The sequence below is a fragment of the Anastrepha obliqua genome, chromosome 3, assembly GCF_027943255.1.
Source record: "Anastrepha obliqua isolate idAnaObli1 chromosome 3, idAnaObli1_1.0, whole genome shotgun sequence".
Classification (NCBI taxonomy): Eukaryota; Metazoa; Arthropoda; class Insecta; order Diptera; family Tephritidae; genus Anastrepha; species Anastrepha obliqua.
Genome location: NC_072894.1, coordinates 60,407,873 through 60,435,488, shown reverse-complemented (window position 1 = coordinate 60,435,488; position 27,616 = coordinate 60,407,873). Strand labels below are relative to the sequence as shown.

General features: G+C 37.7%; 1 protein-coding gene across 2 annotated transcripts in view; it reads left to right on the top strand.

The window, feature by feature from the left end:
• Positions 1 to 27,298, top strand: part of LOC129240722 (cadherin-23-like) — a 56,405-nt gene extending 29,107 nt beyond the window's left edge. For both annotated transcript variants that reach the window (XM_054876692.1, XM_054876693.1), the window contains exons 3-9: positions 18,795 to 19,159; positions 19,224 to 20,721; positions 20,801 to 21,062; positions 22,759 to 24,373; positions 25,249 to 25,551; positions 25,621 to 26,753; positions 26,817 to 27,298. In XM_054876692.1, coding sequence (XP_054732667.1) covers positions 18,795 to 19,159; positions 19,224 to 20,721; positions 20,801 to 21,062; positions 22,759 to 24,373; positions 25,249 to 25,551; positions 25,621 to 26,753; positions 26,817 to 26,937 — 5,297 coding nt within the window. In that variant the 3' untranslated portion in view covers positions 26,938 to 27,298. The remainder of the gene's footprint in view (positions 1 to 18,794; positions 19,160 to 19,223; positions 20,722 to 20,800; positions 21,063 to 22,758; positions 24,374 to 25,248; positions 25,552 to 25,620; positions 26,754 to 26,816) is intronic.
• Positions 27,299 to 27,616: the final 318 nt, after the last annotated feature.

The following is a 27,616-nucleotide window of genomic DNA, read 5'->3' as shown; positions in this document are numbered from 1 at the left end:
TTTATTGGCATACCCTTTAACTAAAAATATAATATTAGGTCTATGAATAAGTTCGTGCGGTTTTTTTTCGAAATTTGAATTTCGGATCATTCCCATGGCTTTTAAACGTTTGGAAATGGTTGATTGATCAACTCCCAAAGTTTTTGCAACCTCTTCTTGCGTTTGAGCCGGATCTTGATCGAGCAATTCCTCCAATTCGGTATCCATGAACTTTGGCGGCGCGGCCAAAATCACCACTTTTAAAGCGTGCAAACCACTTCTGGCACTTTCGCTCAGCTAGAGCATGCTCACCATAAACTTCCACCAAGATACGATGACTTTCGGCTGCTTTTTTCTTCATATTAAAATAATGAAGAAGAATTCCCCGCAAAAACACATTATTTGGCACGAAATTCGACATTTTCAAGTGTGGTAAAAATATTGTTGTTTACGCTTCAAATAAAAAACTTATACTGACGTTTGTGCCTTACGACAGTAGCTCTCCAATGAATGTTTGGAAATGTGGATCGATGGAATAATAATCAAGTTACGCCATCTGTTGTAAAACCGCACGAACTTATCCATAGACCAATAAAAAAATCGGACCCTTGAATATGTAAAAAAGTGGACGTACAAGCAAAAAAATAATATTCTTTTAAATAATTTTCAAAATCGATTTTCTCGAAAACAGTTAAGTAAGGACATCATGTCAAATAAGGAAATTAGTCAGAAATTATTTAAATTATAATACCCTTAAGTACATATGTATGACGACTTTCCCGGTAACTCTGTATATGTATGAAAGTTATAAACATTCTGACATTCTGACTAAACTCCACTGACTTTGGAAGATGTTTTTCATGATTATACTTCACACTTTCTTTAAAAAAGTGTGGCAATTAAGGTTAAGTAAGTAGAAGATATAAACACATACAGATGTACATTTTGACTCATGTTGTATTACACAAACATATTTAAGCACACTTTAGTAAGTCTGCCGTATAATAATTAATTATTAAAAATGTACATAAACCCCCTTGTATGCACGTATGAGAAATTAGAGCAAAACTACACTGAACAAAATTATTATTTCTGCAGCAATGTTACGCACGAGTAGGAATGAACTTCAACTCGTACAAAAAATTAATATATATGCATGTTCCGCGCAGTACACAGATTAACTTAATGTAGGGTAGTTAGGTACTAGTCCATTATTTGTACAGGATGGGCCATATAGCGTTTGCTTTTTGAACCACCTATTTTTTTTGAGAAACGTAACACAAATGGCATTTCAAATATGTTCATAATTTACTTAAAGGTTTGAAATTTACGAAATGGGACTCTATACACTTGAACAAAATTGGAAAATATTGAAAACCTATTTCCAAAGTGGTGAGTCTTCTTCTTCTTTTCTGATTTTCACATCGGTGGCTACGTCAATAAGCAAAATTGTCGGATTTGGGGCTCAAAAAATCCACGCGTTACTGTAGAGAAGCAAATGCATACAAGCTGTTTGGTGCGGTTTTTGGTCTGGCGGCATTATCGAGCCATTTTTTTTTTCGAAAATGAGCGAGGAGACGCGGTTACAGTAAATGGCGAGCGTTACCGTGACATGCTCAACGAGTTGTTTCCAAAAACTGAAGAGGATGACATAGAAGACATTTGGTTTCAACAGGACGGTGCAACTTGTCACACTGCCAGAGTTACACTCGAACTTTTGGCTACCGTTTTTGAAAACCGAATAATCAGCCGAAATTCCGATATCAATTGGCCGCCTCGCAGCTGTGATTTAAGCCCGTTGGACTATTTTTTGTGGGAAGCCGTTAAGGACAAATGCTATGCGAACCACCCAGAGACGGTTGATGCTTTAAAACACGAAATCGAAGTTGCCATTAATGAAATTGGAGCCCAAACAATCGAAAATGTGCTTAAAAATTGGGTTGATCGAATGGCCTACTGTAAAGCCAGTCGTGGCAATCATTTGAACGATATTATTTTTCATGATGACAATGTTCAATCTTCGAAATAAAAAAAAGTTTGAAAACATATTGATTAGTTTTTTTTATAGCCGATTCAAAAAGCAAATTTTACATGGCCCACCCTATAGATACTTATGCATGGTCAGTATTTTATAGTTACTTTCATACACGACATAGTTCTGCTTATCACATTTCACTAGGATTTATATACATACCTATATACAAATACATGTATCAAAAATGTTGATACGAGTACATCTTTTAAAATTACAAGAAAAAAGACGTCATTAAATAATATTTAAATTTGGGTTTTGCATTTAATAGGCAAAAACAAATATTGGGACCATAGGGGATGCCTAAAATAAGAGCTAATAACTCTTTTCTTCCACCTTATCATCTGGTTGAAGCTAATCACGGTGGGCATAGTAAGATAGGATGGTATACGAGTATTTGTGGCACTCTGGGAGCAACATATTCAGAAGGTCTTTATTATACCGATATCACTTCCCAAATTTTCTAACAAGCTTATGATCTTAAGGAATATAAAACTAGACCAAGTCATGGTTCTTGAAGCATAGCCAGAATGTAATCTCAATTGCAAATGCGAACACAGTGATTATGGCTCGGAATTTTCATTCTAAGAAGTAAATTAAGCTTTGAGCGATCTTAAGGCGGCCCTACATTTCGGTTTTTCGTACCAAATGCTGAATAATGCCAACATAATTCTTTAAACGCTTGGATTTTAAATACAATTGGATTGGATAAAACTTTGAAAGCTGCTCTCAAAAGGTTACAATAAATCCGTCTTTGAGAGCTTGCGCTGAGTTTATGCTGATTTAGGTTGAGGTCTAAAAAATATTTTGTTTACTCTATAACATTTCGTTTGTTTTTACCAAACTTTTGATTTATTTTGCAGTACAAATATTCTTTCAGTGCAAATTACTATATATTTAACTGCTTAATGCATACTGATGTGTGTATACACACAGTCAATCATAGGCGTAAGTGCGCATTCATATGAGCAGTAACGAAATACGGGAAATCTGTAAACGGAGGTGGAAATTTAGTAAATTGTAAATTTGCTAATATGCTTCGCTAAGCGTGAAATCAAAATTCTTACCAACTTATTAGTTGTCGGCTACGCATGAAGAAAGCAGGTATGGCAAGCAGCAGTGTTAATGCAAATTCAAACATTAGTTCGTCAAGAGGCAGACTGAAAAGTTTCCGGCATGATCCAGTAGTGGTCCCAGCTGGACTGATTTTGATGAAAAGTTTATTCATTATTCTTGCATGTATACTTGAAATTACTTCTTGGATTCGATTTTTGGCGTGCTACTGATATAAAATGCAATCAAAGCTTTGTGATTTGGGGTCCAAAGTTTACGTTCGGATACATTTTAGCAAATAAATGAAATCTACTTGTTCTAAGGTGCCATAGGAAGGGTACATTTCTATCAAAACTGGAAACCTATCATGTATTACATGGAACTATGCACCTGTTTCCATGAACATTGCGATTGCGAGATTTTAACATCTCTCTTAATTAAACGAATTACCGCAGACTTGAGCTTTTCGTACGCTCCCTTATCTAATCTGTCCTAAAAATATTGCTTATATTTTCAAGAAAAAAGGGTCGTCAAAACCCCCATAGTTTGAGCATTTTGCCGAATATGAAGGTTCAGTTAACTGCTTAGAACTCTGACTGTTCCTCGAGATGTTGCAATTATTTTTGTAAAACTATTTTTTCTTACTTACCTAATGCTCGTCCATATTGCGGATATGATTTATAATCGATTATCCCCGAAAAAAATTCATAATAATTTGCAATTCGTTCGTAATCATTGGGCTTTAAAGGTTAACTCCATTTTATTCAAAGTTCTTTGTTTTTAGGGCTAAGATTCAAGTATAAGTATAGTTTTACGCCGTAGTCAAATGGGTTGGTGCGTGACTACTATTCGGAGTATGTAGGTTCGAATCACGGTGAAACACCAATATGTATATAATAAATTTATGTAACAAAGAGATAAATATGTACATTCAAAAACAAATTTATACGGTTTTATGGCCCCAAGTTTCTCAAAACCTTAAGGGGGAACGCCACTGTGAAAATTCAAAAAAATTGATTTTTTTTGCATAAATTGTTACTATAACTACTCAAGAAAATATGGTAAAAATTTTAAAGCGAAATTCGCTTTATTCCCGGTTCTATGTGCACTTAAGTGAGCGTCCGTCGGTTCGGCCCCGTAGCGCTTACGCTTTATTTCAAACGCGTTTTTCTCGAAACGACTTTTTTTGATACGGTGGCAACGATTTCTCGAAGACTAACGAACTGATTTTAATTTTCTTTTTTTTAATTTTTGTTATCGCATGGGCTATCGTTGTACGTTGCCGATTTTCAAAATTTTGAAAATAACTTTTTTGGGCCTGTTGAAAAACACACATCCTAATTCAAATCACCACCATTTTGTCAAAACAAAAAAAAAAACGGCCAGGTATAGCCACTATTGTGTAGATTAATAAAATTTTGGGTTTTTCAATTTCAGATGATTATTCATTGATGTATCGCTGCCACAAAATGACGTCATTTTTTTTAACTCCTTACGTTTATTTACATAAATTGGTCAATTTTCAATATTTTTTAATAAAAATTTACAGCAACATAGTTGGATACTTATGTACATAATAAATTGCTTTTCGTCCGAACCTCGAATAATCATTCCTACTTACAAAAAAAAATTTATTGAATAAATTCTGATGCTAGGTATTGAATTGCACCAAATTATCTTTTCTTAGCGTTTTAAGGTTGATTTTGTCTATTTTACGTCGATAAAGGCTTTGATATGAGGAAGTCCATAAAAACATAAGCAAATAAATTTGTAAAAGTTACGCCGTCTAGAGTATATTTAATTTTTTACAGTTTTAAAAATTAATTTGAGTTTGCAACAACGAATTTGCATTAATTTTCCGTTTAAAATAATTAGATGGTGCGAAACCCAATGGAAAAATGTTGCGGTAATGATATTCCAAAGAAAACATCCATTTACGAGTGGCATGAGCGTCTCAGAAGAGATCGTGGCTCCATCGCGAATGGCGAACGTAGAGGTAGGCAGTCGACATCGAAAATTGATAAAAACATCTATAAAACTAAAAAAAGAGTGATAAATAAACGCAAATTAATCTTCATAGAGCTGGCAGAGGACTTGAACATTGTTTATGGACGAGGGTTTACGAATACGAAACACAATAAAGACATTCGAAGAGTAAGTGGAGAGTTCCGAACGATCAAGACCAAAAAACCTACACCGTTTTCAGTCGAAAAAGAAAGCGATCCTCGTGAGTTTTCGGGTTATAATGATACTTTGCACAACGAATTTTTGCCAGAAGTCAGGCAGTTAATAATGTCTATTATTTGGGCGTTTAGAAAGGTTTTTGTGGAAAATAACTCGTGCATTTCGGACCAGGATAACGTATTGTCGCACAATGCCATCACTATCTGTGAGTTTTTGACCACATTTGATCGAGTCAAAAAACCATTGTGGCGAATGCGTCTTAACAACTGAAAGGAAGTAATGGAAAAATCGAATACTTCTTTGATTTCTATACCGAAAAGAGAGTTGGATCAGATTCTAGCATAAGCGCGTTGCAGTTAATGGCGCGTACTCGATAATAACAATTTCGAGGAATCAACATTTGAATTTTCTGAATATATTCCGGGAACTTTTTAATCAAGGTGTTATTTATTTTTTTATTTTACATATTTATGATATTATTAGTCATCACATTTGAATTACAAATTCTCTAATCCTCAGCAAAAGTTTATTAGTTGTAATTTGCAATATAATACAATAACATTATGAAAAAATCAGTAACTTTTTTAGACATTAGAAAAATTCTTGTGGTTTTTACAAAAGCAATCTTTTATCAAACAAAAAGTATTTTTCTCTCTATGCAAAATAAACCAAATTTTTACATTTAGAAGCCAGGCCCAAAAAAACGTGGCGTCCGGTGTATTCATTAAACAGTAAACGATTTTTATTTTAAATAAATATACATCAGGAAAACATGATTTAGTAAAAGCATAACTAATTTCACTTCGCAAATATGCTTTAATTGAAGATTAACTTAATTGGCTATGAATTAAAGCATCATTATTTCTTAGAAGGAAGATGAGTGCGGAGTACTCGTACAACAAATTAGAAAGTTGCTATTTTACGGCTTGGGCGCTGGCGCGGACGCCAATAGCAGTTTAAAAGCTTTGCTTTAGAAAAACAAAGTTGGATAAACTTGTTCACACACATTGGCAAAATAATACATAAAAAAATTAGTAGTTACATATCGAACCATAAGCGCCGAATCGGCGTTAGTGGTAAATAAAAAATTTTACAGGAGGAGGCTTCTTTATTATTTTTGCTATAAGCTACAAATTTGAATGAGTATTTGTATGTAGCCTTGATTTTAGTTTAATGCATTATCCAACCAAGTTCAGTAAGAAAATTGTCTGTTTGTCTTTTATCACTTACATCAATTTCGCTCTCACAGTTATGATACTTAGCTTTTCTTGCTGAAGCGCTTACAACTTACGTTAAAATATTCAGGCATTAATTTTTAATTTTTTTACTTTTATGTTATTGAAAATATTATTTATACATAACATCAAAAAGTACAATACTTTAATTTAATAAATAAACAAAGTTAATGATTTGCTATTTAAAACAAATATAATGCGTCCTTTCCCATAAGTTTTAATCGCTGATTCGTGTGTTTAAATAACCCTTGCGTTAATGTATCTTTTTCACAAAGCGTTTTTAAATCCCTATATTAATTTAAAGAATTTTTTAAGGAACTATCAAATAAAATAAAGGAAATGCTCTATTTAGATCGCGGAATTGAACTCAGATTGTATTCCCTTAACTCTGAATTATCAAAGAATCCATTTTGCAAAGCAACAATTGGGTTATCTTCTTTAATTACTGCATAAATAGTTTAGGTAACATTTCATTGATGCGGATTCCAGGAAATAGGAACATAGACGGAATGAAATTGCTGATGAGCTTGCCAGGAATGAGTCGACTGACTGATTGGGTCTCAGAGATCTCCTACCCAGTCATCGGCATCCACTTGACTGTTGTTAAAGCGGAATTGCAAAATTTGTTTGTCAAGAAAGCGCAGAAGAGATGAAACTCCTTTTCTTCGTGTGCTATTTCGAAAACCCTTTGGCCCCAGTGTAATAGAACTCCGAAAGTTCGAGGGACTCCACGCCATCTAATTTTCGCACTCGTAGCGGTCATTGAACGAATATTTTATTCCCATTGCAGGAGTTGTGGGGACCTTTCGGAGAAGGAGACTGATGAGCACTTTCTCTGTAAATGTCCGGGTTTGGCATCTAAACAATTAAGATCACTGGATGATCTTTTCTTCGACAGCCTGGGGCAGTGCAACATCAACAGCCTTGGCTGGCTGTAGATATCTGCCTGTTGTCTCATAATGGTATCAAAACGGCGCTTTAGTAATACTTTAACAGTGCCAGACTGGTACTTCAACCATTTCACCTATATACCATCTTCCTACTGCAGAAATAATCGAATTAAATTGATACAGAAAGCTTAGCATTTGAAATCCAGATCTTCCAGTATTTGAAATCAGAATATTTCATTACTTTGCATTCAAAACTTCTTTCATTCATTCTTGCACTGGGTATAATAATACCATAAACCTCTCACTAGGAGTGCAACAATTTCTTTAACGAGCAAAATATTACACCCATGTTTCGCTGTACGGCCGCTCTTTATATAAAATTACGACACTTTTTCAATTTATGCCAACAATGTTTCATAATATGGGCAATGAATGACTTAATGAGACGGTGAAACGGCTCCCCTCTTTCAAACGGTCAGCGCCCCGTTAGTAAATGAGCGATCACTTAATGAGGAGCCAGAGCCTTCTTTATCCAGGCAGCTAACAATAAAAACGTTAAGAAATGCACTTTCTTATTTCGAAAAGGGAATAAACATCGTTTTTCAAAATGGTCCCATTGAAGAACGAAGCAATATGATAGAAAGGAGAGCAAAAGAGAAAGGAGGGCAAAGCAGAGAAAGTTAGATGAATATTTTCTGTTCCATCAAAAGCAACAGAAATTCACGATGACAACATTTCATCTGAGTAAAACAGCTCCCACGCATTTTATAATTTCTGTAAGTTGTTTTTTGTTTTTTTTTTGTGGGTGAAAAATAAGAAATGGGTTAAGTTTTGGGTGTGCTCTTTCTTTTTAATGAAATATTCTTATAAAAACTAAAAAAAAATTTATAAAATCTTTACAGCAAATAAAATCTTTCCCGAACCTATCTAGCCCGTTAAACGGCGCCATGCGCGCGCAACGGAGGGGGTCACACGAACCAAACAAACATACCTGTCAAAAACGATTATTTTACTACCCACTCCCCAAAGGCATTCCTTTATAGCAACACGACCTGCCTCACTGAATTTGCCAGATTATGAGTTTCTACACAGAAAGTTAAGTTTAAGCATGGGACAATAGAATAATCCTAGAGTGCTTTAGAAAGTCCTTGGTACATATCAAGCTTTTAAGCACGCAGTAAAAAATAAACTTGCATTGTAGTAATCAATTTATTGCGTTACAGCAACAAAATATTAAATTAAGCACTTTTTTGTACTTCTGTACTACAGCAGTAATTTTTTCTACATATATCCAAGAAATGCTTAAATGGATCAGCTGCTCTGGCATCTCATCGTGACATTGGAAACACAGTAACCAAAGTCATTGATAAATCATCAAAATCGTTAATGCTCGGTTTCGAGTTTTAAGCTTAAAATTATATACGGAAATACAATTGCAAAAAACATCTACAAAATAATATTCTCATTATTGGCTACTTTTAGAATGCAAGTTTTCAATTATGACCAAATAATTTATCGGTCCCCGCCATGAGCAAGAGTTATCTACGCCACTGCTTCTTGCTACTTTTGGCCATCAATACCACAACCGGCGTGCACGAGATAAACACATTTGTAAAATAAATATTTGGCTGCAAACAGGAAAAGTCTCGAATAGAAAAATGTGTGAAACGCATTCCACTTATTTTCCATTTCTTTCATTTTGCACTACTTTGTACATTTTTTCTTGTCATTTTGTTGTTGCTTTTTATTATTTATTTAGTAATTTCTTTCAGCCGCAAAGGTAGAAGCATCTAAACTGGTCAACACACCACTTTTTATGTGGATGTGGATGTAATTGTGATTGTGACACCAAAGTTTGCCAACAATTCCGCCTCCGCACATGTATACATGCATATGTATGTATGTGTATTTGTTTTTCTCCTTTCTTCTTTCCAATGTTTTGTTTGTATTGAGCGCATGCGCACGATCTCCGTCTGATTTACCACAACAACAAACAGCTACAATGGAAGGCAGCTCTATGCCACACTTCATTATGGTTAATGTGCCAGTACTCGCAAGCGGAAGGTTTTTTAAGGTTTGGTTCATGGTTTGACAGCTTCAACTAAAATTCAACTCTCATCTTGATTGCTGTACGAGTTTTTGCTGCTATTACTGAGTACAGTTGGTTTTGTTGCAACGACAAAAAATAATCACAAGTAAGGAAGTACTAAATTCGGTTCGCAGCAGGTTAATTTGGTTGGCTGTTTTTTTTTTGGAATCAAACACACTCAGACGAATGGACGGATATTTAGTCTTGGGGCATAGTACTAAGTTCGTGTTTCACGTGAAATGACTGTCAAAATCCATACAAATTGCATTGAAATTTCGTATGTATTTCGCGCAAAGTAGTGCCCAGTTTACGCCCGCCAGCGTACATGCCAGCAACATTTTATCACACCAAGTTGTAAAGCGTACATGCCATTTAAAATTGAGCGAAAACTTACAGTTCGCTTGCACGTGAAGTGCCTGAGTTTGATTACTCTGAAGACATGGCATTTTAAAGCCAAACGTATTCGCAAAGATTGTGAGTAAATCTTTTTACATAATTTTTTTGCGCCAAATGCTTCTGGGGCGATGCTCACAAATTTGACGTTTCTTATCATTCGACAATCAATGTTACTAGCAACATTTCACGGGAAGCTAAATGCATGTTGCTGGCGAAATTCCACGGCTGTGAAGTAAGTACTAGACTTAACATATGAAATGTGGACGTGCATTTTATCTGATCTTTCTCCTTGTGGACAATTCCCTTGGAATCGTAAAAACAAATGAGCATCGACTTGATTTTTGACTTCCCTAAACACGATTTTTGGGTGGTGGCTCATCTGGGGTCTTCCATTCGGTGCTTTGACGCTTAGTTTCAGGTTCGTGTTGGAAACACCACGTTTCACTACCAGTTACAATGTTGTAAAGGAAGTTCTCGTCTTTTCTCGCCTCTTTAATGGGGTCTTTCGAATGTTGAATCCCAAATGATCAGTTAAAGTGCGATAAATCGATGTTTTGGAGATATTCAACTCCTATCCCATGAATTTCAATGATAATTTCGATTAGTTTTTGATAAATTTACGAACACTTTCGATGGAGTTTGCGGTTATTTTTTCATAAATTCAAATGTTTCAGTAAACGTTTTACCGATTTTAAATTAAATTCTGGTATTAGCTCATTGTTTGAAATTCGTTTTTGTACCAATGACACAAACCTACTGACACTTTAGGTGGAATAACTTCGTTTCTACTGAACCGAATGCCACCAAGCTTTCACTAGAAGTCAGCTAGGGCTGTGACTTCTAACTCATTAAAAATATGGCGCCATCAAGAACATTTTTATGACGGCAGTCTTATTTATTTTGGACTTCACCTTGCACATATATACATACATATATGCCTATGCCTGTATCTATTTCGATTATTTCTTGCTGTTATTTGCAACCATTATATGGACTAAATTATACCCTTTTGCATTTGTGCCCACGGGTATAAAAAGTGTGTACTTACACCTTTCTATTAGCACAAAATTCATAAATTGGTGGTGCGTATAAATGGTGGGAGGAAATATATACACTTGTCCATATACATACATATATTATTCATATAAGCCCATCTTAACACGTTTTCAGTTTTGATCCTCTTTGCGTTATCTTCTACTTATATACTCGTATATTGCGTGGTATAAAAAGTTCGGCAGCAATATGCCTTATGCTGGTCACAGACGGGAAACAAATCGGAACAATAACAATACAAAATTTCAACAGATTGACTCGTGTATGGCGCATTTGGCAAACCGATCCAAAATTGACAAAAAATTGTATCAACTTGCAATCGGTTGCGTGTGTGTAGCGAAGTTGACGATGTTTCTCAGTTACTTCGAAATTTTGAAGTGTGCACTCGAGCGGACAAATGTCAACATTAAGCGAAAAGGTTATTGAGGCAGGCCGACAATCTTACCTGATAGTGCCTTTCGTAATGTACTATAATATAATTTATTGAGGTTCATCTGAGGAAAGCTAATACAAGTAGTGATGCTTACTTATCCATCTTCCTAGTAATGAGAGTACAAATTCAATGGTTGGCAACTGATATTCACCGATGTCTAAAAGGCATCTCAGACCACTTATGCCGTCGTAACAGAACAAGGAAACGTACTTTCCCAAGGACTTGTATATCCTGAATGCTTAATTTTCACTGCAGGAGCAACCGCAATATTTAATGCTTCTCTCTACACTACGAAAACCAATGGTAAATTCGTAATCTGCTCCGATAAGAAGTCCTGCATCACCGCGATAAAAGAAAGTTTTAAACCAAACAACATCATCGATAGCATCCGCGATATCCTTATTTATTGTTTATTTTCCTTCATGCTATTATTGATTAGCAAAACTATTGAAGTGAAAACTTCTTTAGAATCGTTGGGAGTGATTTGAGAAAAAGTGAAACGGAAATAGCGACCCTCTTGGCTACGAAGCGTTATATTATATGTTGATATAAACGTAGCGATGAACTAAATAACTTTTATTTTTTCTTGTGATTCGAACCAAGGATTTTGGATCGGAAGCTCACATTGCTAGCCGCTCGGCTACCGCGCCATGCTGTCGGCGCTGGCCTAAAAGTTATTTAGCTACGAAGCGTTATATTATATGTTGATATAAACGTAGCGACGAACTAAATAACTTTTAGGCCAGCGCCGACAGCATGGCGCGGTAGCCGAGCGACTAGCAATGTGAGCTTCCGATCCAAAATCCTTGGTTCGAATCACAAGAAAAAAAATTTTTTTATACAGTTATTTTTTTTTTTTATGATATGTTTATGAGGAGCTTTTTTTCATGGCAGAAATACACTCGGTGTTTTGCCATTGCCTGCTGAGGGGTGAGCGCTATTAGAAAAATGTTTTTCTTAATTTTGGTGTTTTCACCGAGATTCGAACTGACGTTCTCTCTGTGAATTCTGAATAGTAGTCACGCACCAACCCATTCGGCTACGGCGTTTGTTTAATTTTACTGATGCAAAAATGAGGGAAAATATTTGAATAAAGTTTGCTTACTGTTTACACATTTTCCAAAGGTGACGGAGAACCAAAATCAATAAATAGCATCACGGAATTCATTCACGAAAATTTAATAAAGTATACACCAGAAGTATCGCGGATACGATAAAGTTCCAATGATTTTAAGAGGTGATTTCAACGTAAATTTTGCATTGGTGCTTCCTTTAATTGACTTTCTCAATACAACATTCAATTTAAAAATGTGTAACAATCGCACTGAATCGACAACACGATCAAAAACAACAATTGACGCGGTATTTCAAAGATATGTTGACAACATCGAAACCAAAGCATTTGTATCATATTTTAGCTATCATAAGCCACTCGTATCATTTGTTGAAATTGAAAACATTGAGGATGAATAATAATAAAATGAAGAAAATAAAATATGAACTTTATATCAATATTATAATGAACCTATAATTATCCCGCCCCTAATGCTGTTTTCGTCTCATTCTCTCTCAGTTTGTTTTACGGAAGGTTTCACTTCTATCGCGTCTAACCGTTAGACTGGTATTTTTTTTTTGTAGATGGCGATATCTCGTAAAGCAACAATCAAACAATTTAAAGTTTATGCTCGTTGTCAAGGTGACATTTCACACTAAAAAATCGTTTGTTCCTTTCAGTTGTGAGTTACAGGATGTTAACAATAAAACTCAACAAAGCGAAAAAGCGATTTACCTACTTTACAGTTTTTCATTGATAAAGGCGAAAATGCAAGCCAGACCGCTGAAATTGTGAATGATGTGCCGATACTGTAATAGCTAATTACGTGCAATTTTGGTTTCGTCAATTCCGTTACGGCATTTTTGATGTTAAAGATGCACCTAGCACAGGCAAGCCCGAATCGGAAATGAAATCGAACATATTTCTTTAATGGATGGTGACCGGGAACGAAAAATGAGCCACATGCGACAATAACAGGCTAAAACGATCGTGGTCTAAGCGTGATGAAGCCGGGCTAACGGCCAGCAAGCCTTTATTGTGTATTTGGTGGAACTTGAAAGGAATAATAATAGTCAGATCTCTACTGTATGAAGCTAGCGATTGACCAGGAACCCCCAGAATTTGCCAACAGAAGAGGTGTTGTGTACCATCAGGACTACGTAAGGCCACACAGGTCTGTAGTGGCTCGTCAAAATCTCCAAAGGCAAGGCTTGGTAGTTTTAATGCATCCATCATATATTCCGGACATGGCACCAAGCGATACCACCTTTTTCTCTCTTTCCACAACTTCCTGAGTGATAAGAAATTGGTGTCAAGGGAACATTGTGAAAATCGATTACTAGAGTTTTTCGCCAAAAAGGACCAAGACTTCTATGAGAGAAGCAATATGAAGTTACTTTTAAAATTGCAACAAATTATATAAATGAATTTCTTTTATCCCAAATTAATAAAAACTCCCGTTGAAGGCTATAAATTCCTTGTGAAGGAATATGTCGAGGATTTGAAAGTGGGAATTTTGAGGGGAGAGACGATGAACGTCATGGGCAGCAGAAGAAGTTTCAAGATAGCAAGAATAATTTGTTTCATTTACTCCGAAATTAATGAAATTAATATAAATCAGTGAAAAGTAAGGAAATTTCGTATACGTTGCGATGTACTTTCAAAGTTGTGTTTCGACTTGCAAAATACTGTTTATATGCACCGGATTTTGGCAGAAGATGAAAAGTGAATGGACACACTAATCTCAGGAGAATAAAGTACTACGATAAAGATCATCGACGTTACCATCACTGATTACATACAGGGTTGCCAATATTCGACGGACCCATCTGACAACCCTGTATCTTTTGACAGAGACGTCAGATCGCTTAATGGCATACCGCGTTGGAAGCGCCAGTCCAAGCAAATTTTTACCATGGACAGTACACGCCACGCGAGCGCTCCCAAATTGTTGAAATTTACATTCAACAAAAGAAGTCAATTCTGAAAACTCAACGTGCGTATAAAAAATTAAATAATGTGAAAAGTGCGCCTTCTAAGAACACCATTAAACGTTTGTACGAAAGGTTTTCGACTGGTGATGCTCTTTCTAAACCAAAGAGGCCAAATCAAAACCGACCAAGGCGTCGCCAAGGACATCCCAAAATCGCCGTTCTCAGCAGTTGGGCATTGCTCGGACCACTTTACAACGAATTATCCGCATTGATTTGCATTTATTCCCGTATAAGATCGAATTGACGCAAAAATTGTTGCCTGCGGACAAGCCTCGTCGATTGGAATGGGCCGAAAGAGTCAACGAAATCCGTCGGGTCCGTCGAATATGGGCAACCCTGTATCATACATATCACCTTAAACATATATGAAGCATTTATTATAATAAACAATAACACCAAAGTCTATATGAAAGATGTGCTTAGTTTTCGCGGGATTAAGGTGGTGCCATTTATTATAAGCTGCTGAAATCAATTATTTCACGAATATATTGCAAATACGCTCCAGTCGAGTGACTAAAAAATGGTAGCAAACCAACACGAAACATGGTCGAGCCATATTCCAGCAGCTCAGTGATCAGGCAAATGTTACAAATTGGAAGGTTCAACCAATCAGACGTTGTTCTTCAACTACATATTTATACCAAAAAACCAGGTCATTTTTCTTTTCGAGAAGAAATGTAAAAATTGCCTGAAATATGATTTAAATAGTGATTAGGGATAGACCGTAATTTAAATATATCTTCATCTGCCTAACTTATTAGTACATAGTTTTAATATATTGAAAAATAGAAAAAGATAACAATTCACGGGTCCACTTTATAACAAGTCGATTTCCTTACGGTGTAAGTAGGTGCATGCATACCATTCTCACGTACGAATATGAGTGAGATAGTGCAATCAACTATGAAGTGTCTCTTATTCTAGCTGAATAGGGCAATGAAGTAGTCACACTTTGACTGCCGTAATAACACAATTTCCACGGTTGTTCCGCTAGCGTTGCCGAAGTGTGGAAATTCCGGCAAGACAAGCGTAAAGTCCAGAGAAGAACAAAAGCAAATCAAAATATAGAGCAACAAGTTTCTAGCAAGCAAAACTGTGAACAAGGTTGTGGGAAGTAATTAGCATTTTTCACACGATTAAGGCAATCACTATTGCCGCAAAGTAAATGACGGGAAGGTAGCTAACTCAACTAACTTCGTCGTGTGCACATTAGCAGTGAACATTAGGGAGATGCCATTTTTATGCGCGGAAAATTAATACACGAAGAAAATTTCATAAGCGAAAAGTAATGCAGGTCATCAAAATGATATAAAATTTATATTTCCTATATAAAAAGTACCAAAACAATGGTGAAAAATTCGAAGTGAAAGAAAAAATTCGCACAATCACAAATGTGATCACAACTTATTAATTTTATTATACAATATTAATCAAACACACAACCATAAGTTACTTTAAAGTACGTTCACAAATGCATTAATTACTCATAAATTCACAAAATTAATCTACCCGTGCACACCTATCAAGGACCGATGACAATGCAATAATTTGATAAAAGCTTTCCATTATCCTTATTAGGATTGCCAGGATTAATATTTTCTTTTTTTAGATCTTCTGTAGAAGAGTAAGAAAGACAGCGCTAACGCGCGGTCTGCGCATGCCTGCACTCTCCGAGTTACTCTTACTGATTTCGGGAGTCTACGGCTTACTCTTTCGAATTCGAACTTGCCCGGGCACGCGGCACTGCAGTACGAATAGAAGACTAAAACGTTTTCAGGGTAGTTGCATTCTCACTTTGTATAGTCTTTACACATGCGTAGATACTACAAGTCTCATACATATAAGATGAAATAATTTTCATATAAGATGTAATTTTGTTAATTACAATAAAATAATCAAATCATAAATTTTGAAATTATTTTACGGAACAAAATTTTGGCAAGTAAAGAAGGAATTTATCATTACCATAATTTCATTTATAAAATTTTATCGATTAAAGTACAAGTCACAACAAAAATGAAAAAAAACCAAACTGGAACTTTACATCTCGTTTTGAATGTGTCAATATAATCCACGGTCTCCTTTTTCTGTGCTAAGAGTATCTATTCTGTGTCAAGGCCAATGCTGGCCTTTCTTTGGACATATAGTCGGTAAAGAAGAAATTAAATATAACACAATTAAATCGGACTATAAATCACTGACTAAATGAAAACAATAATTTTCATTCAGAAAAACAAGGCTCGACCTTCAATCAATGATCTATATGGGAAAAAGTATGTAACATAAAGATTATGTCAGTATATTTTGTTGTTACCTCTCCGTTTCAGGAGTGGGGTAGCCGTTTCTCAGGCTCCCTCCACGAAATAAGTTCTTCATCCCGATTACTTCTTTATCACGGCCGATAACTGCATAGCTTTAGACTCACAGTCGATAAGAAAAGAATTAAATACAACACGAATATATCGAATCCTTAATTCACTGACTGCAATGATAACAATAATTTTCATTCATAATAAAAAATAGTTAAAAAAAAAACTAAAAAACACGCTTTTATTGCTAATCGAACTAAAAAGTATTTCTTATTTATTTGTCGTGCTATATGCCGCCAATTAAGAACTCCAAATGCAGGCAAATATTTCATCATTTAGTTTTTCCATCGTTTTAGAGGCCTTCCACCATCTGCAGGTGCCGCATCGAATATTTTCATATAATTTTATTTACATTGTTAGTGGAACAGATTAATCTTGATCCACTATTTCAAGCTTATGTCACTTTAATGTGTATCAATCGTCTGTGATGTTCACCGTCGCCAAAGCGTAATAGTCCGTAAACCTTCAACAGACCTATCAACCTATTGTTATCAAGGGACCTCTTGATCGGATGCTTGCGTTGCCCGTGGTTACTTGCCACACAAGAGGATGAGTGGCTTTTCTTTGAATTTTTGGTTCCAAGTAAATAAAATACGTACTTAAAAGATTTTACATCTTAGCTTCCGTATCTAACTTATAAATGATAGAACTAACCATGCCTAGTTCTGTAGCTTCCAACATTAGATTAAAGTATTCATTCATGAGGGAATCATCCTGTTTAAAAAGACAAATGGCTCGGGGAAGTACTTCTCAATTCGGACGGTGTTTAAAAAATTTCATGAGCAGAATTTCCATTTGCTAAAGGTTGCTTCTCAAACTATATAAAATCCATGTTTGACGCCGAGGAACCTATGGCAATATGTTTGGTATTAGAATGAAAAAATTTGAAGCTTGGACGATGAAGATGGGCGTTCCTTGAGAGAAAAATACTCCTGCGGAAGATTCTTGGACCTTACACGTTGGTAGCAGCGAATATCGCAGGCGATGGAACAATGAGCTCTATGAACTTTACGACGACGTAGCCATAGCGCAGCGAAAAAAGAACCTGTGGCTTTGCTGGCTGAGTCATGTCGTCCAAATGAATACAAACGCTCCGGCTCTGAAAGTATTCGATGCGGTACCAACTGGTCGTAGCAGAGAAAGAGGACGGCCTCCTCTACATTGGAAAGATCAGTTGGAGAAGGACTTGGCTACACTTGATGTATCTAACTGGCGCCGGTTAGCACGAAACGGCTGGCGCGCTTTGTTAAACTCCGTCAAAATAAGTGGTTTTCGCACCAATCAAGAATCAAGAAGAAGGAGAAGAATGATAAAATATGAGCTGTTACCATCTGGCAAACTGATTGATTTCCAACTCTGCTAACAGTTATAGATACTAAAGTATATAATACAAATTGCAGCCAGAAAATGTGTACGACTCTGTTGATCCCATAGAAATTGAGAGAATTTGGCTAGGAAGTTTTGATCCATCGACTTATGACCCAACTTTGCACACTCAGATTTCTATTTCTTTCGGTATCCGTAGAACTCCATAATAGGGGAAAGTTGAATACACTAGAAAACTGCAAAATTAACCTTTCCACGAATGACTCTAGCCGAGGAATGATAATTTTGTTATCGATTTTTTAGACAAGTACACATATGTGTCTACAGTAGCAAATTTTTTTTCATTTGACAAAAATTTATAAAAAGCATACATTTCTGTCTCATCCAGACTATACAAAGTTTTATTCCCATATAATTTGTCTCGCCTTAATACATTTGTGTGCTTCTTCCAAATGGCTATAACTTTTGCTACCTCTATAGCAACTGTCTGCCATACAAACATCTCAGAGTATGAAAATGTTAATGCTGCAAAATAATGCATTTCAGCACTAGTAGAATGGAATTGCTACCCGGCGTGGTTTTAACGCGCACTTCCCATCACTGAATTTATACGCGAATGACAACTTTATCAGAACACCAAATCTGCGCATGCTGCCCTAATTCACATGTTCGTTACTCATTATTTTTCTTTCTTCCATTTGTTTCAGGTATCGACCCAGAGGGCAGCCGCTTAAAGTACAGCATATCTGGGCCAGTGTTCTCAGTTGACCGTGAAACAGGTGTTGTGCGCCTGCGACAAGAACTTGATCGCGAAACGCAAGACACCATTGAAGTGATCATTAGCATTACAGATGAGGGCATCTATGGCACTGAACCGAATACGGTCTCGCTGCGACGGGAAATTCCAGTGCGCGATTACAATGACAATCATCCGACCTTCATTGGGCGTCCCTATTCGTCAAGTGTTAGCGAATCGCTGGAGGTGGGTGGTGAATTGGAAATCAAGCCACGTATTATTGCGATCGATCGTGATGAGGGTATCAATGCAGTTTTGACAATCAAATGTGTGCAGGTTAGTTAAAATGAAGTAATTTCAAAAATAAAACTTTTTTACGCACTCGTTTCACTTCCCGTAGGAAAACGATATCTGTGATACCTTCGATGTGCGCGCGGAACGCATTGCCGATGGAAATTACACTGCGCGCGTTACGCTAAAGAAGCCATTAGATTACGAGAGCCGCCCGTCATACATAATGACTGTGGCCGCTTCTGACGGCGCTTTGGACAATCGATTAACCTCTTTCGCCAGCGTTTCGATCACCGTAATCGATGTACAAGATCAACTACCGATCTTCACGAATGCTCCATACTCTGCTACGGTTGCGGAAAATACAGCAGCTGATGTTAACGTTTTAACCATTAAGGCGATTGACGGTGATGTTGGCATACCACGTGATATCACGCTTTCGCTTGACGATGAGATATTCGGGCATTTCAAATTGGAGCCATTCGGCGACCCAAAAGAGGGCACAGCTGTATTGAAAACCACAAATGTGCCTTTGGATCGTGAGAAACCAGAGATATTACAAAACGGTGGCGTGTATGTGTTTACCGTACGCGCCACTGAACTAGTCGATGACCAGCCACAAGCAGACTACTCTACTACTCGTGTTACGATCGTTGTCACCGATATAGATGATCACATACCAGAGTTCAATGAGAACTTCTTTAACATCTCCATACCAGAAAATTTGGAAAAAGGTATGGCATTGCCAGGTTTATCGGTATTTGTGGACGATCGAGATATGGCTGAGAATAGCCGTTACGAATTGACGTTGCGGGATATCAAAAATTCGAAAGGAATTTTCGCAGTTAGTCCTCGGGAAGCGCAAGGGCGCACACCAGTGGTCGTACGTATATTAAATTCCACGAAACTCGATTATGATGTTGAGGATGCGGAACTGCGACAGTTTGACTTTGAGTTGGTAGCTTCAGTGAATGGCGAGGAAAAATCTAAAGCGAGGGTGCAAGTCAACCTGCAAGACATCAACGATAATTCTCCCATCTTCGAACAAAATACTTATCGTTTCGTTGTACCGGAAAACGCTACAATCAATGAAGAATTCGGTGTATTCAAGGCTACCGATAAAGACTCAAATGAGTTTGGTAAAATATCTTATTTGTTGAAAGGCTTTGGTTCGGACAACTTTTACGTTCATCCCGAAACGGGTGGCTTCCATGTGCTGAAATCATTGGATTACGAGAAGCAAAACAGTTACAGTTTGACTGTAGTAGCTATGGATGGTGGTGGCCGCGAGTCGAATGCAATCCTCTACGTAGATGTGTTGGATGTCAATGACAACTATCCGATATTCGAAAGTGATGAATATACGCGCATTATACGCGAGGGTACTGCAACTTTCGAGCCACAGTTCTTCATACGCGCACATGATTACGATGGGCCCACGCAGGGTGGTGGACGCGTTAAGTATGCGATTGTCTCCGAGAACAGTATTTCCGGAAATGTCTTTCAGATAGATGAAGACACGGGCGAGATAACGTTGCATAAAGTTGCAAAATCTATGGACACGGAACGTGGCGAATACGAGTTGGTTATCTCGGCTACCGATTTTGGTAAGTTTTAAAAAATGTTAGGTAGGTTTTAAAAATGTTAGCAAATCTAATTTACGGTCTTCTCATATTATATTTACAGGCGTTCCTCCATTAATCAATACAACACGCGTCTTAATACGCGTTGGCATTAGCGGTAATCAACGCCCCATATTCAAGGGGCATTTCCAAAACATCGAAAACGTGCCTGTACTTGGTCCACCGAGTTACCGCGTTTCAATACCGGAAAATGCTCCTGCTGGCTATAATGTTACCACAGTTTCCGCACATGATCCGGATGGACTCGATGAACTGCTGAGATATCGTATTGTGGGAGCAAACGATAATTTCGAAATTGATGAAGTGTAAGAAGAGTTTATTACTAAAGTTGCATTCTAGGGAACTGCAAGATCGTTTGGAAAACCAAAAAGTTAGAGAACCTGTTATAACGCTCGAAAGCACTTTAACAATGAAGAATCCTTAGTCCGAATTTGTCGATGTAGTTTCATTAGGGCTCATATTTAATGCTCCGAATACTTGATCGTATATATATACTTGGCCGAGAAATGGCAGTTCCACTTACGTAAAAAAGAGAAAACGGAGAAAGATAAAATATGGCTTGTCTATACGAGATTATAAGTCGAGTACGGAAACTTTTAGTTGTAGAGTTTACACTTTGCTACTTGAAATACTTTCTATATTGCACGTCTTAGAATTTAGGTCCATATATTCATCGAGATGTTAATGACTTACTGATTAAGAGTGATACTTTGGAGGAGCAACACGGACAGCAAAAATTTTGTATGGCATTGTTCAATGCAACTAGCGCCAAATTTAACAATCTTTCTCCTTTATAAGACTTGGCATACAGTAAAGCGTAGTTTGCCACCAGCCAGAAAGTGTTTTATGTTAGGTTAGGTTTTAGTGCCAGTCGGTGTAGAATAGCCAACTCACTTAGAGAGTGTAGGTCCACTGTGTAACATAGGAACCTCAGTGTTTATTCATCACTGGAACCATTTAGAATCTCTTATAAAGCGTAGGATAGGTCTTATCCCAGCACCAGATAGTTCCATAAGAAAGCCAAAAGATAGATTTTCTAACAACCTTGATCTACTCTTAGCTGGAAAATTACAGAGGAGGTGTTCTACTGTTTCTTCCTCTTTTACGTCTCTAAAACTTCTATAGTATTCATGAGAAAATATTCCTAGCCTAGAAGAGTGCCTACCTAACAGCCAATGACCGGTGACACAAGCCACGGTCTTCGAGATATTCTCTCTTGAGAGGTTAAACAACTCTCCTGATCTTCTCTTATCTATTTGCGGCCAACTTAGAGTGGATGTAACACACGTATTTTCTCCTCTCCATGACCTATTGCTATTCTGGAGAATAATATTTTTTATCCTTAATTTGCAAGTTGCTATAGGAATTTCAGTACTGCCTCTCTTTTCAAGCAGCCCTGCAATTTCCTTAAGTACCTCTGTGTCCCGGAACCCATATATGACTGACCTTGAAGACAGTGCTAATATCATCTAGAGCTGCCATGCATTACTGAGCAACCTTTGATCTTAGTATAACTGCCTCCATTGTTGTGATGGCCGCTTGACAGTCCGGGAATATACAATATTTATCGAAGTTTTTGTTACGACGTGTGTATAGGAGTACACAGTTATCTCCTTTATGGCTGAGACTTTTGAAAAAACTGCATAGCCTACTTTATTTGCTAGCTGGATCCATCCGTGTGAAAATTTATTTCACCTCTTTTCCATGGTCTTTGAGTGTGCCACTCTCTTCTTGACGGGATATTAGTCTTGAAGAGCCTGTCGAAGGTGGGTGAAGGGAAAGAGTAGTCGATTTCTTGATTATAACTACATATACTATATAAGTAATACGGCGGATCTGCCGGGTCTTCCATAGCGCCATATTATTAAGTCTAAGTGCTGAAGCGACGGCCACGTGCTTCACTACCAGATTTAGAGCAGGATAGAAAGTGTTTTGCAGCAAATGAATTATTGCTAAGCTAAACTCAAATAACGGTTATTTTTCATTACTACTTTTTTCCAGCACGGGTCTTATTACAGTTTCTTTGCATGCACACATCGATCGCGATGCCAACATGGATAGTTTTGAAATAACTGTAAACGCCGTAGATGCTGGCATGCCCATTCCTGAAACCGCCACCACAACAGTCTATGTAAATATTAAAGATATAAATGACGAAAAGCCAAAGTTCGAACACGCCAGCTATGCGGGTTACGTGTCTGAACGCACCGCAGTGGGTGAGAGTATACTCAAAGTACGCGCAATCGATAAGGATCTCTATTCTAAGCTGGAATATAGCATAACCGGTGTCGTGAGAGCTACCACCAAAGCCGGTGTCAGTATAGCGAATCGCAGCAGTTACAAGTCGGAGGAAGCTTTCCGCATCGATAGTGTGACTGGTGAAATATTTGTGAATAGTACGTTGCGTCATGATGTTGCCGCTGTGGTCACATTCACCGTGCAAGTTCGTGACCTCAATGCAGAAGTGGATCCAGAGGGACAGATCGATACAACTGAAATAACAATTTATGTGCAATCCTTCAAAGACACAAATCCAGTATTTAAAAACAAAGGCTGGAGTAGTTCGAAACCAGTGATACATATAATCGTGAAGGAGGAAATGCCCATCGATAGTGCGCTTTTCATACTTCAAGCCGATGACCCTGTCACACATACGGCGATTACAAGTTTCCAGCTGGTTGAACCCACCGAACTCGAATACTTCCAAATTAATGAGCGCAGTGGGGAAATCATACTCAAGAAGCGTTTGGATTATGAAGGGCTCGAAGTTGGTGAAACGGAATTCGATTTTCAGGTAAAAGCCACTTCAGCCGATGGACAACGTATAACTATTACCAGAGTTAATATAACAGTAGAAAACGTTAACGACAATAGTCCCACATTCGAGGCGCCAGCATACAAAGCCGCAATCATAGAAAATAAAATGCATCCTGAAAAAGTAGTGCACGTCAAGGCCTACGATAAAGATGCAGCGTTAAATGAGCGCGATGCACGACTCGGTTATCACAAGATCATCTATTCATTGCAGGGCGAATATGCTGAACTCTTTCAGATAAACAGCACTACTGGTGAAATCGTGGTAGCCGCAAATCAAACGATTGATCGCGAGCGCACACCACACATACACCTACAAGTGAAGGCAGAAGACTCACCCGGTGCGCCGACCGATGCCAAACAAAGTACCGTCGAGCTAACAATAGATGTGGTGGATGTCAACGACAATACGCCAGAATTCAGCCAGCGCAACTATACAGGGGTAATACCGGAAAATGCGCCTATAGATGCATTCGTGCTGAAAGTATACGCTAACGATCCGGACGATGGACCAGGCGGTGAAGTGCGCTATGAGTTGCTGGATGAGGGTGATGCAAACGATTTGTTTAAGATAAATTCGGAAAATGGGGAACTGAAGACAAAACGTGAGCTGACTGGTAAGGGTCGTTCACAACCTTATGAGTTGGTAGTACGGGCCCAAGATAATGGCAATCAGGTGCCGAAGCAGGAGTCGCTGTCCAATGATGTGTCAGTCATTGTCTATATAGGTGATGTGAGTGCAAATGATGGCATACCATACATTGTAGCACCCAAAGTGGGACAAATGGCGAATGTAACAGAGGTAAGAACGACAACGAGGTGTGGGTATTATATAAAAAGACTTAGACTGTAAAATATTTCATTTTAATACCATACAAATTTATTTTTTATCATCTTCAATATACGAGCGTCCTCTATTTCTACCATGCGAATCTCAAGAGGTTCGAAACCGTCTTGCGTTTAAATACACTGCCAGCTTCATCAAGCTGCATACCGCATTATCTTTGACAACTTCAACTGACTCAATACTTCTTCCTTTCAATCAATATAATTTTTACCTTGAGAATCAGTTCGAAACCGCAGAGTGCAATCTCTACCTAATAAGGTATGTGGACCAATACTTTGATGCTGGCTATGCAGTATATCCCGCGCATCTTCTTAATAGAAACTCCATAAGTTGTCAATGAATAATTTGGATTGTGTTTTCCCTATTATTCCATGATACTCAGCAAAAATGTGGATGTAATAATTTTGACTTATAGTTTGGCCTTCCTGAATCCAGGTTACTAATTTTATTGATATTGTTAACCGTTTTTTGACATGCAAGACCTCTTCGGCTATTCTGGAAAGAATCAGAACATTTAATAAACTAAAAATTTTATTAACGGGCTTTCCAAGTTTAATGCGAAATTTCACGATAATGTTCTGCTCAAATCAAAAAGCAGCTCTAATACGCACAAAGACTATGGTTCTGCTAATCTGTTTAAAGATGCGAGTGGTACTTCATTCAAGAGAGAAGGCTTCAGCAGCTGACAATCGCCAGCGTTTGGCGCATATTTGTGTACTTCCTCTATAGCAGTGTCAGTCTCATTATGTATTAGTCATACCTCGTATAATTTTAGTGAAATTCGAGAATGCAGGTTTTATTTTCTTTTTTATTTTTTTTCTCCACTTTAGAACTCACCAATCGGTGCGCCGGTATTTCAAGTTGTAGCTAGTGATCCCGACAATCCAAACACGCCTTCGGGCATGCTGTCCTATACAATTTTGCAGGATACACCAGACGCTGAAGCGTTTGCAATTGACGAAAAAACCGGGCTTATAACGACTCGACAGATTTTGGATCGCGAAGAAAAAGATTTATACAATATAATATTGGAAGTTTCGGATGATGGTCTGCCACGACAGTCGGTAACACGCATACTACAGATTATGGTGTTGGATGTAGACGATCACGAACCACATTTTGTGCGAGAAATTGTAAGACTTTTATCTTCACAAGTATATCTACACTTCACCAATATGAAAATTTCACTTATTTACTTACAGGATGCAGTGCCTGTGCTCTTCAGCATTCTTGAAGAGGAGCCTGAAGGCACTACTGTTGGCAATGTAAGCGCTATCGACGAGGATGTGGGTGATAATGCACTCATCGATTATGCAATAATCGAAGGCAATAACGAAGATGTGTTCACCATCGAACGTACCAAGGAAAATGTGGCTGTTATTAAGACCACAAAACCGATTGACAGAGAATCAGTGGACGCGTATACGTTAACGGTTAAGTGTTTAAAATATGGTGCACCTAACTACCAATTCATTGGGGACGAATATGAGCGTAATGATCTCTCACTCATTCAAGTCACTATCAAAGTGATCGACATAGATGACAATTTGCTGCAATTCGCTCATAAGGACGCATCCATTGGCATACGTATAAATGTGCCCGTCGATACCGTTATCACAACGGTGCAAGCAAGCGATCGCGATGCTGAAGCGCAACCGGTGGTCTACTCCATCGACAATGTCACCTTCGTGCCACAATTTTATAAGCGCACGCGCAAAATCGACTCCAGACCACTGAAGAACCTCTTCACACTCAACAATCAAACGGGCGAGCTGCGTACGGGTGGCTCATTCGCCGACTACGTAGATGGGTATTTCCACATGAAGATACGCGCCAATAATTCGGAGCGTACAAAACGGCATACTTTCAACAACTTGAAGATTTTCGTTATACGTGACAAATCATTACTAAAATTTGTTTTTGCGCGCCCGCCAGCCGAGATACAAAGCATTATACGGCCATTCCAGGAGAAGCTGCAACAGAAATTGAAACCGCTCAACTTAGAATTGCACATACTTGATACGCAGGTGCTGACGCGCGCCGATTACACACTGGACTTTACAGCAACAAGCTCCTGCTTCCAAGTATTCAAAAATGGCGCGGCAATCTCGTTGCAGGAGATGCACAAACTAATGCATTCCGAACAGATGAAACAAGAATTGTTCGATGTGTATGTGGAGTATGGCGTGAGTGAGGTGGAATTGTGTTCGGTGCGAAAGTTTCCAGTGGCGGCGAATTTGATGACCTCGGCGGGCACGTGGCTAGTCATACTTGCGGCCTTTATTGGGCTTGCAGCCATTGTGGCGGCGTGTACGGCGTGTTGTCTGAAGAAGAAGTATTATGTGGTTTTGTATATGAAAGCCAATCATATTCACTTTCCTTTTTTGTATCATTGCAGATATAAAAAACACTCAAAACGTAGCTTACAAGCGTCACGCGCACCCACCGAACCATACACGGTGGGTATGGGTGTGCCCACGCTCTACTACTCGGAGCCCATCTACGGCCAATTGTCATAGCAGCCAATCATTTGGAATATTAATTAGATTAGCGCTTAGAGACAGATATGAGATTAGTTTTAAGCGTACATTTTTTAATGTATTTTAGTTGTAATGCATCTAAGTCTTTTAAGTCTCTATTCATACGGTTAGTGACCAAGACTGCGCATATTATTTATTTAATGAACTAAGTCGAGTTGTAAAAATTAATAATATGCCTGTGATTTAATGTTTATATACGAGCACATAAATAATGTGTTATCGTCAAGATTTTTCTACTATGCAATTCACGCAAAAGAAGCTGAAAAATCTTCAAAGTGTAAATAAGTCCGCTGAGTTAATTAAGGAAAGAAATAAAAAATTTAGATTTGTACAAAAATAACCTTCTTTTTGATAACTCGTCTTCTTTATTGTTAGTCAGGCTGCACAGTGGTCATCAACGGCCAACAAGTTTTGCAAAAATGTCCAAGAAAAACGTTTACCTTTGTTTTTGAAAATCTCGCATTCTCCAAATAATCAAAAAATAGTTTTTAGTCTTAGCCATTCAAGCAATACTTGGGTGTAAAACGTAAATAGAAAAATCGGTTTTACATGTGGTTCGAATTTTTAATGATAATTTTTTTCAGTTTTTATACTCTGATATTTGGTACTACCCAGAGCTAACGTCGTCCATGTTATTTTTTTATACTTTTTTATTTTT